The sequence below is a fragment of the Salvelinus alpinus genome, chromosome 16, assembly GCF_045679555.1.
Source record: "Salvelinus alpinus chromosome 16, SLU_Salpinus.1, whole genome shotgun sequence".
Lineage (NCBI taxonomy): Eukaryota > Metazoa > Chordata > Actinopteri > Salmoniformes > Salmonidae > Salvelinus > Salvelinus alpinus.
Genome location: NC_092101.1, coordinates 23,507,358 through 23,519,203, shown reverse-complemented (window position 1 = coordinate 23,519,203; position 11,846 = coordinate 23,507,358). Strand labels below are relative to the sequence as shown.

General features: G+C 40.8%; 1 protein-coding gene across 4 annotated transcripts in view; it reads left to right on the top strand.

Moving 5' to 3' along the window:
• The first annotated feature begins 70 nt into the window (after nucleotides 1-70).
• LOC139541158 (tetratricopeptide repeat protein 39A-like) overlaps nucleotides 71-11,846 on the top strand; it is a 36,328-nt gene continuing 24,552 nt past the window's right edge. For 2 of the 4 annotated variants that reach the window (XM_071345463.1, XM_071345462.1), the window contains exons 1-4: nucleotides 642-994; nucleotides 3,761-3,814; nucleotides 3,937-3,987; nucleotides 4,271-4,324. In XM_071345463.1, the coding sequence (XP_071201564.1) occupies nucleotides 942-994; nucleotides 3,761-3,814; nucleotides 3,937-3,987; nucleotides 4,271-4,324 (212 nt within the window). In that variant the 5' untranslated portion in view covers nucleotides 642-941. Of the gene's footprint in view, nucleotides 203-641; nucleotides 995-3,760; nucleotides 3,815-3,936; nucleotides 3,988-4,270; nucleotides 4,325-5,647; nucleotides 5,974-11,846 lie in introns of those variants that run through there. The other 2 variants (XM_071345465.1, XM_071345464.1) reach the window with 2 other exon arrangements.

Genomic DNA, 11,846 nt, shown 5'->3' with positions numbered 1-11,846 from the left:
AGAAACACGTCAAATAAGGGCTGTGTTTCATGTAGGTTTACCCAGGCATGACGTTTTGATAACTGTAAATCTCTCTAGGACAAGTTGACTTATCAATATAGTCATCTGTATTTACCCCACAAAAATGTAATGCTAATGTGGCTATCATAAAGACCTACAAATGACATGATGATCTGGACGAGACTGCCGAATCAAGGCAAAGGTAAGAATCTCTGGATTAACTATCTGTTAGCTAAATGTAGTAAGGAATAAAATTGGGAAATTTTCTTTAAATGGACAATTCTGTGAACTGTCTTGTGCAAGTTTTACTTTTACACAATACCTGTTAGCAAAAGTGTCAGCTACAGATGACATGCAGGAGCTTGTAGCGATTTGTTGTTTTGCATGATGTCTACTTTTACGCTAATTAGCATTTCAGAATCTGAGAGTAAATAGACCCGAATATATTGATAAAAGTCCACCTGTACGAGAGAGATTTGCATGGTTATCAAAACGTCACGCCAGGGTAAGCCTACACAAAACACAGCCCTTATTGTAGGGGATTTTAGAAACACTTATGGGAAAAATGAATGGTGGAAAAACGATTGGAACCATTTCCCTATTTGACCGCTAGGTTTTACGGGTATCATGACACCACCACTGTGGGGCTGTATTGGAGCGCTCTAAGACCTTGTAGCAGTACTACTGACCCACATTCCATTGCACTTTAAAAGGGATCTGGTTATAATAGTGAGGACATCCACTTAAAAAAAAAAACTAGGTCAGGAAAGAGGAATATATAGTTATCAAGAAGACACAACCTCTTCCTCATACTTTATCAAACACTCGCCAGATACATTATCTCCTGCGCACAGGTAAAAGCCGTATGTCATTTTAAGGATAATCAGGCGCCGCACTTTTGCTGGATATTCTGCACGTTTACAGTATTTCAGAGCAGTGGAATGAGTGTTATCACTGGTTGGAGACGCAGCGTGAAGAAAAATGGCAGCAAAGGGTGAGTCGCAAAATCCACTGAACTATACAGTAGGCTAGTTGCAGTAGCCTAGACAAGGTTTTTGACGAAGAAACCCAGCAATATTTGTATTTACAGTCTACAGTAGTCTAAGCATGTTGTATTTGTGGTCACAACAGTAGCTATGTTTCCATTAACTTGTCCAGTTATGTTTGTCGACACTTAGAAAGTTTGCATAGAAAACCGATGCAACAATTGCCTGCTAAAGTGCGTTTCCATTTAATTATCTTCTGTCGATTAAAAACGTGTGGACGTAATGGCGTGACACCTAACCCTACAGTGTCGAATACAAATATATTGGTTGAACTGTTTCCATTACCCATTTAGGCAAATTGCGCATTAATATATTGGCGACAGCCTGTATGTCCTCCAACCTATCTGTTTCATGTCTCAGGTAGCCCACGAAAGCCAGCATTTTACTGATATGCCATATTCTAATAATTATCATGTGTCAATGTATAGCCACGATCAGTGCCATGGTGAAACCTGCATTCCTGTAGATCTGAAATAATTATATTATGAAATTTGCCAACAAACCAGAAAAGCAAGGCGAAGCAGTTTTGGGATTCATTAAAATTAGGACAAACCTTGTCCTGCGAAGAAACATTATTAGACATTTTTTCTGCATAATTTATTCGAAAAACACCGTTTCCATCATCATTTGTCGAACGGATAAAAACGTATCTTTAGAAAATGTCTCATATCTGCCGTTGCCAATACACATTTAGCAAAGATTTATTTTGTCGAATAAATCTAGGTCAATGGAAACCTGCCTAGTGTTAATGATTGATTTGTGCGATGATTTTAGATTACCTATCCGATTATTGCTGACGGATTTGATAAATATTGAGTGATTATGTACGCATTCTGGTTATGATACACTTTTTTTATTTGACAGAAATTGGAATGTTATTGCCAGCTGTTATATTAGCATTTAGATGCAGACAGCATGTAGTAGGAAATGTAATATATTTCAATTCTGCAAAGTAAATAAGAAAATTAAGCCACTTTAGATGACTTTTTCTACACATCAAATCAGTTGATTTTCAGACTCAAAAACCTAGGAATAGCTTCTCTAAAGTATAATCTAAGATACATTTCTATAAAGTATAATCTAGGTAAAGCACATTTGTAATCACAGTACCACCATGTTGCTCTTTAACATTACATGCCATCACCAGTGGTTACATCTGGAGATAAATGTACAGTCAAGAAAGTTCAATTAAGATGGGGTAAAATTAGGCTTACTGTAAAGGAAAACTTTTGTAATATCATGTTAACAAATATTTATTGGCAGTTAAGGAATTCATAACTCTTTTCTTAAAAAATACAAAAGGGAAGAACTAAACTGCATAGTAACAGGCTACTTACTAACTAGCTTGTTACAAACTAATTACACAAATTGTTAAAATTGTTCTACTGATAGGCCTTACGCCCGCCCGACTAGCATCACCACCCTGGACGGTTCCGACCTAGAATATGTGGACATCTATAAATACCTAGGTGTCTGGCTAGACTGTAAACTCTCCTTCCAGACTCATATTAAACATCTCCAATCCAAAATCAAATCAAGAATCGGCTTTCTATTTCGCAACAAAGCCTCCTTCACTCACGCCGCCAAACTTACCCTAGTAAAACTGACTATCCTACCGATCCTCGACTTCGGCGATGTCATCTACAAAATAACTTCCAATACTCTACTCAGCAAACTAGATGCGGTTTATCATGGTGCCATCCGTTTTGTTACTAAAACACCTTATACCACCCACCACTGCGACCTGTATGCTCTAGTCGGCTGGCCCTCGCTACATATTCGTTGCCAGACCCACTGGCTCCAGGTCATCTATAAGTCCATGCTAGGTAAAGCTCCGCCTTATCTCAGTTCACTGGTCATGATAACAACACCCACCCGTAGCACACACTCCAGCAGGTATATCTCACTGATCATCCCAAAAGCCAACACCTCATTTGGCCGCCTTTCCTTCCAGTTCTCTGCTGCCTGTGACTGGAACGAATTGCAAAAATCGCTGAAGTTGGAGACTTTTATTTCCCTCACCAACTTTAAACATCTGCTATCTGAGCAGCTAACCGATCGCTGCAGCTGTACATAGTCCATCTGTAAACAGCCCACCCAATTTACCTACCTCATCCCCTTACTGTTTTTATTTATTTACTTTTCTGCTCTTTTGCACACCAGTATCTCTACTTGCACATGATCATCTGATGATTTATCACTCCAGTGTTAATCTGCTAAATTGTAATTATTCGCTCCTATGGCCTATTTATTGCCTACCTCATGCCTTTTGCACACAATGTATATAGACTCATTTTTTCCCCCTACTGTGTTATTGACTTGTTTATTGTTTACTCCATGTGTAACTCTGTGTTGTTGTCTGTTCACACTGCTATGCTTTATCTTGGCCAGGTCGCAGTTGTAAATGAGAACTTGTTCTCAACTAGCCTACCTGGTTAAATAAAGGTGAAATAAAATAAATAAATAACTATGTAAAAGAAAGCAACAGCTACCAACCCCTCTCAGGTGACTTGCTTTGATAAGGAAAAATACACTGTGCTGAATATAAAGCTACTTAGGGAAACCAATTCACTGAAATATAAACTATAATGGTAAATGGCTCCAAAGAATAGCATCTACAGTATCGGCCTTGTATTATCATTGGCAATCTCAGCATTGGTAAATGAGACACATCCCTAGTACTTACTGTTCTGTCTGTTATACTGTGACCCTAGGGACGCCCTGCAGGCGAAAGAAATCTCAGCCGACCCCAATGGCTCCCCAACACTGTAAGTTTACATGAAAAACATGGAACAGTTTCTGTGAAATATATATTTATCATCATTCTGCCAAGGCATTGATTGGGATTTGATTAATATAAACATTTTATAACAGCATGGTTTGCTTCTAGGTTGTCCGTCATAAACAGTCCAGAACTTGACCCCATCCTCACAGATTTCAAGTAAGTTTCCCCAGCTGTATTTCTTAGAAACAATGATCTTTCAACTTCGGTCCCCTAGGCATGTTTGACAACAGAGTAACTGAATTACATTTGTACTTTGTCTTTGTTCATGATACATATTACATTTTGGTAAATCTGCCCCTGCACTGAAAGTATTTTTCGGTGTCAAGATTTCTATGGGTTACAATATTACGTTACTCACACAATAGTACCTATTCAAATCGTTTCCATACCTTGTGCTCACCTTTTTTTCTAAATGGCCTCAATTCTGCCCCCGTTTCAGGTTACAGTTACCAGACAACAAAGAGGCACTCAACACCACAGAAGCATCAAACACGTAAGTCTCAGAGTCAATGGCTGATGGCTGAGTGATATACAGGATTGATTAGTTTGTGGAAAGGCTATTGACAGTTAGCAGTCAGTGGGGGGGGGGCAGTGACATCGCTCCTTCCTGCTGTTCAATATATCAATAATTCAGATAAGGATGCCATTAAAACTGGCAATCTCAGCTCCGGTCCAGGCAGGGATTGACCAAGAGGAAGACGAGCCTATCTTCTCATCCATAGAGATATCATTAGATTTCCATGCCTCTCACCTCTCACCAATGCCTCTCACATGTGGAAAGAAGGCTGTTGTTTTATTGACATCACATGATTGAAGGTGGAGCTGTCCCTGAAATAAATTGCTTTCCCATGATCATGTATAACAGAAAACAATTCCACTGAAGCAAATAGAGCAGGAGCCCAAAAATGTTTTTGGACTAAATTGAACCTCTAGATGTTGTCCTAGTGCTCATAGATTTAAAAACTTCAACTGATTCAGCTTAACAGATGTCAGAGAGAAAGCTAATAGAACACTGTAAGTGTGTGTGTGTGTGTGTGTGTGTGTGTGTGTGTGTGTGTGTGTGTGTGTGTGTGTGTGTGTGTGTGTGTGTGTGTGTGTGTGTGTGTGTGTGTGTGTGTGTGTGTGTGTGTGTGTGTGTGTGTGTGTGTGTGTGTGTGTGTGTGTGTGTGCATGAGTGGACCTCTTTCCTGTGTCTTGAGATTTACAGATTTACCATGTTGCAGATCACTTCTCCTCTATGACCTACATGTAGACAGCTGTCTGAGAGCTCATTCTGATAAGTGGCTGGCTCCTTTCATGGGTCATTCACTTTCAGAGCGATTGGCTGTGGTGTAATTACTGGGTCTCAATGGTACTCATCTCTCCTAAGCGCTACACAGCGTCCTACTGGCTCTGTCCTACTGGCTCTGTTATAGTGGGCAGTGTGTCTGTGCTGCTGCAGTAGTTAGCCTGAGTCACTGCAGTAAAGGCTTCCTTCTTCGCAGGACTCTTCCTCTCACCGGCATGAAGTCACTTTACATCTCTGTACGGAATCTTACTGAGGGATTTTGAAATCTTCTATTAAATATATTCAGTCATCTGAATTAGTACCTGAATATTTTTATTTTTGATCGTCTGAGTGCGGTTGCCTGTCCTCTTCGGTTGATGTAATAGCCAGGGTACCTCTTATCTGTGCTGCATAGTTAATTTTGTGTATGATTTTTGTTTATCATTTGACTGGAGTCCTGTGCGGCTAGGCCAGCCCTGCCACTTCCTCAGCCAATCAGTGAGGCGACTGCAGTGTGTAGCGTGAGTGTGATGATGGGAAGAGGTGGGATAGGAGGAGAGATTAGGGACTGTGTGTGTGAGAGCGATAGAGTGTGTATGCATGTGTGTTTGGAGGCAGAGAGTTGGGGGGTGGAAGATGTTTAGTTTCCCTACGTGTGATAGTCATCCCAATCTTATTAAGAGCTGCGTTCTTCCTCCCCTCGCCTGCCTGCTGCTGCTGCTGTTGCCAGAAGGAGACAGTGTGTCGGGCTGCGCTGCTGGAAAGGCCTGAGCCAGAGATAGTCAATTATCTTCTGCGTTTGCTGTCTTTACTTCCCTCTAGTACTCTGTCTGCCAGATGAAAATGTCAGGAGAAGCAGAAACTCTATCAAACGGGTAAGAGTTATGTAGATACTGCTGCATGGTGAAGTGATAGGTACTGACAATGTGTTGAAGTAAACAGAGAGATGCTGAGTTTGTGGTTTTGTGTGTGTGTGTGTGTGTGTGTGTGTCTTTGAATGTGATATACTGTCACTATTAACCATTTCTGTTTTTGACTGTGATTGAAATAAGATAGGATTTTTAATTGAGCTGTATCCAGTAAAACTTGACAGGTTTTTTAAAGATCCACTTCATCTCTTTTGTCTCATGACTTCATTGTGTTTAGGAGCAGCTTGTTTTACTGCTGTAGTGCTTTGTTTGCCTTTCTGTTACTCAGCCTCCAGTACTTTAATTCAATGGAAAATAACACTGGTGAAAGAATTCAGGAGGAAGGCAGATAAAGCTATGTTTTGTCACTCTATCTTTGTGTTTTGTGTTCAAGTTTCCCTCAAAAGAAATCAGCATCGCAGAGTTGCTGACTTCAATTCATTAATTATCTGGATGTATACTATGTACAACCTTTCAGGAAACAATGGCCTCCATTATGTGTACATTATCATGCCATTTCTCAGACCCACCTACATTATTCCCCTATTGAGTTTATGGTTAACCGTCTTTATAAGTGTGCTATGTTCATTCAAATGGCCATAGTAGCCAATAGGCCAATGTTAAACTACATTGTCCTGCTTTAGCACTGTCTCTTGAACAAGTCTTCTTGAGTTGCCCGATTTACATCTGTACTTTCTGCTGGACAAGTTTGCTATCTTTGGTCTGATAAACAACTTAACTAGCTCTCCAACATAACAGCCAAGTCACTTGACATTTTTTATGTGCGTCAGCAGGTTTTCTTTATTCAATAAGAAATATCACATTTTATTAAAGGTGGTGTACTGATTGTAGCAACTGATTGAAACTGGGCCTTATGGACCTTTTAGATGGAAATACAGAAGCTACTAGAATGCATCCATCTTTCTGCATCTTTATACCGCATTACTTTTCAGGTATTGCTTATACATTTCATTATAACTAAGTGAATTGAATATGTTCATGACTGTGTGTGATAGTATTAGGCCCTAGACTGTCTGTGTTGCGCTGACATTCATCACTGTGTGTTAGTGAGCAGGAAGTTACAGGCTGGTGCTGGTCATAGGTTGGATGGATGGTATGGTCATCCCCATGTCATTAGCCTGTGAATGAGTGGAAATACAGGCTTGTTGTTCCATATGATCCCAAGTGGACTCATTATAGTTTGAGAAATTTCAACCATGGTCTAGCACAGGGATGGGCAACTGGCGGCACATTATTTTGTAGGCCCGTGGATTCATTTAGGAAATATAGAAACTCAGTTGCGGGAACTCAATTGCGGTCTTAACTTACTGTTGAGTTAGAATAGTACTTAAGGTGCAATTTCGAAATTTGTTTGCGCATCTAAAGTTTTTCCTCTTATGTCAGTCACTGACAGTCACTCAATTAGCCCATGTCAGAATTTTTGTTTTTTAGATTGTTAAGTTAGTCTAGCCAGATATCTAAACTTGTAGTTGTCATGGTCGAATTACAGAGCGTGGGGCTCCCCTTTGATTTTGTTAGTCACTTTCACTCAGATTTCATACTAAAACCTGTAAACATTTCTCTCCACCCTATGGCAGAAGGTGTAGAATTGCAGTAAATTAGCTGTAAAACTGCTAATTTTTCTCTTCGTCTCATGACAAAATTAGTAGAATTGCATGAAATTAATTATAAAATTGCTAAATCTTTTCTCCGCCCATGGCAAAATGTGTAGAACTACAGCAAACTTGCTGTAATTGGAAAAAAAATCTCCGCTGTCAAGAGCAGGACCGCTAAAATGTTTGGCTCACAAGGTGGGGCCCCATTTGGGCACCCAAAGGGTGGCACACACTGCATGTGTGGGTATGGATGGGGTTGAACAGACCCGCGAGCCACTTCTGCCCCTAATGATGAATTCAGAATTTTTTGTGGTTCCCACCCCATCAATGTTGCCCTGGTCTAGCATAAAGAAGTCCTCTGTATCACTGATCTGCAGGAATGTAAAGGGATGTCAGTTAGCCGTCTTCATTGTAGAGATTCTCCTCAGTTGTGTCAGCCAGACTCCATTGTTTGGTTCAATACATTGTGTCCATGAGCCCAATTAGCTGAGAAGACATTATGTCGACTTTGGGACTGTTAAGCTTGGGGTGGTTTAGGTATGGTACATTTTGGCAAATAGTGAGACGAACCCCCACTTTGTTGTGAACTTCAGAGGCCTCAGCCAAATTGTTGCTGTGTCTTTCTAGGTATAACTTTGGACAGCTTTCTTGGAACTTTTTATGAAATGTTATTGAGGTCACACCGTGGCTTCAAAGGTACAGATCCTTTCTGTACCAGTAAATATCTGTTGTAAACAAACATAAAAAATGTTAATCAATGAAAGTACAGTTGAAGTTGGAAGTTTACATACACTTAATGTTGGAGTCATTAAAACTCGTTTTTCAACCACTGCACAAATTTCTTGTAAACAAACTATAGTTTTGGCAAGTCGGTTAGGACATCTACTTTGTGCATGACACAAGTAATTTTTTCAACAGTTGTTTACAGAGAGATTATTTCACTTATAATTAACTGTATCACAATTCCAGTGGGTCAGAAGTGTACATACACTAAGTTGACTGTGCCTTTATACAGCTTGGAAAATTCCGGAAAATTATGTCATGGCCTTAGAAGCTTTTGTTAGGCTAATTGACATAATTTGAGTCAATTGGAGGTGTACCTGTGGATGTATTTCAAGGCCTACCTTCAAACTCAGTGCCTCTTTGCTTGACATCATGAGAAAATCGCAAGAAATCAGCCAAGACCTCCACAAGTCTTGTTCATCCTTGAGAGCAATTTCCAAATGCCTGAAGGTACCACGTTCATCTGTACAAACAGTAGTACGCAAGTATAAACACCATGGGACCACACAGCAGTCATACCACTCAGGAAGGAGACACGTTCTGTCTCCTAGAGATGAACGTACTTTGGTGCGAAAAGTGCAAATCAATCCCAGAACAACAGCAAAGGACCTTGTGAAGATGCTGGAGGAAACAAGTACAAAAGTATCTACATCCACAGTAAAACTAGTCCTATATCGACATAACCTGAAAGGTCGCTCAGCAAGGAGGAAGTCACTGCTCCAAAACCGTCATCAAGCCAGACTACGGTTTGAAACTGCACATGGGGACAAAGATCACACTTTTTGGAGAAATGTTCTTTGGGCTGATGAAACAAAAATAGAACTGTTTGGCCATAATGACCATCGTTATGTTTGGAGGAAAAAGGGGGATGCTTGCAAGCCGAAGAACACCATCCCAACCGTGAAGCACTGGGGTGACAGCATCATGTTGTGGGGGTGCTTTGCTGAAGGAGGGACTGTTGCACTTCACAAAATAGATGGCATCATGAGGCAGGAAAATTATGTGTATATATTGAAGCAACATCTCAAGACATCAGTCAGGAAGTTAAAGCTTTGTCACAAATGGGTCTTCCAAATGGACAATGACCCCAAGCATACTTCCAAAGTTGTGGCAAAATGGCTTAAGGACAACAAAGTCAAGGTATTGGAGTGGCCATCACAAAGCCTTGACCTCAATCCTATCGAAAATTTGTTGGCAGAACTGAAAAAGCTTGTGCGAGCAAGGAGGCCTACAAACCTGACACAGTTATACCAGCTCTGTCAGGAGGAATGGGCTAAAATTCAGCCAACTTTTTGTGGAAAGCTTTTGGAAGGCTACCCAAAACATTTGACCCAAGTTAAACAATTTAAAGGCAATGCTACCAAATACCAATTGGGTGTATGTAAACTGCTGACCCACTGGGAATGTGATGAAAGAAATAAAAGCTGAAAGAAATAATTCTCTACTATTATTCTGACATTTCACATTCTTAAAATAAAGTGGTGATCCTAACTGACCTAAAACAGGGAATTTTTACTAGGATTAAATGTCAGAAATTGTGAAAAACTGAGTTTAAATGTATTTGGCTAAGGTGTATGTGAACTTCCGACTTCAACTGTACATAGTGCTCTATTGTTTTTAATGGAGAGGAGTCTTGACATCACCAACAGAGATTTGTTTGGATGAAGATTCTAGCTTCATATTAAAAGATGTGGTGAACCTCCACTTATTTTTTTCTTAAATCACCCATTTGAAAGACCTGTAATTTGATGCCGAGCGAACGAGAAAGCAGCTCACTGAAGAAACAGTGAAAAGAATCTAATCTTGTCAGATAAGAAAAATCTAGCGTTAGGCCGATGACAGTAAAAGAACACTCAATAGTAGATGCAGTGAAAACCATGTACACTGAACAAAAATATAAATGCAACATGCAACAATTTCAAATAAGGAAATCAGTCAATTGAAATAAATAAATTAGGCCCTAATCTATGGATTTCACATGACTGGGAATACAGATATACATCGGTTGGTCACAGATACCTTTAAAAAGAATGTATGGGAGTGGATCAGAGAACCAGTCAGTATCTGGTGTGACCACCATTTGCCTCATGCAGCGTGACTTCTCCTTTGCATAGAGTTGATCAGGCTGATTGTGGAATGTTGTTCCACTCCTCTTCAATAGCTGTGTGAAGTTGCTGGATATTGACGGGAACTGGAACACGCCGTGGTACACTTCGATCCAGAGTATCCAAAATATGTTCTTCCATGCAGGCCATGGAAGAACCGGGACATTTTCAGCTTCCAGGAATTGTTTACAGATCCTTCCGACATGGGGCTGTGCATTATCATGCTGAAACATGAGGTGATGGTGGCAGATGAATGGCACCTCAATGGGCCTCAGGATCTCGTCACGGTATTTCTGTGCATTCAAATTGCCATCGATAAAATGCAATTGTGTTCGTTGTGTGTAGCTTACGCCTGCCCATACCATAACCCCACCACCACCATAGGGCATTCTTCTTCACAACGGTGACATCTGCAAACCGCTCGCCTACACGACGTCATATCATCTGCCCGGAATAGTTGAAACCGTTATTACTCCGTGAAGAGCACACATCTCCAGCATGACAGTGGCCATCAAAGGTGAGCATTTTCCCACTTATGTTGGTTACAACGCCAAACTGCAGTCATGTCAAGACCCTGGTGAGGAGGACGACCACACAGATGAGTTTGGTTGGTTGTGTGGTGCAAACCCACAGTTTGGTTGGTTTGGTTGTGCAAACCCACAATTTCATCAGCTGTCCAGGTGGCTGGTCTCAGACGATCCCAGAGGTGAAGATGCCAGATGTGCAGGTCCTGGGCTGGAGTGGTTACACGTGGTCTGTGGTTGTGAGGCCGGTTGGATGTACTGCCTAATTCTCTACAACAACGTTGGATGCGGCTTATGGTAAAGAAATGAACATTCAATTATCTGGCAACAGCTCTGGTGGACATTCCTGCAGTTAGCATGCCAATTGCACGCTCCCTCAACTTGAGACATCTGTGGCATTGCGTTGTGTGACAAAATGGAACATTTTAGAATAGCCTTTTATTGTCCCCAGCACAAGGTGCACCTGTGTAATGCTCATGCTGTTTAATCAGCTTCTTGATATGCCACACCTGTCAGGTGGATGGATTATCTTGACAGAGGACAAATGGTCACTAACAGGGATGTAAACAAATTTGTGCACAAAATTTGAGAGAAAAAAGCTTTTTGTGCATATGGAACATTTCTGGGATCTTTTATTTCAGCTCATGAAACATGGGACCAACACTTTACGTGTTGCGTTTATATTTCTGTTCAGTGTAAAAGCCTGCTCAGATTGGGTGGGGAAGTGGGACAATATCATGACCTACACTCCTCACAGAACGTTTGGAGGTTGTCCGTGTTCCTCTTGCCCCCCCCCCCCACTGAAAACAGAA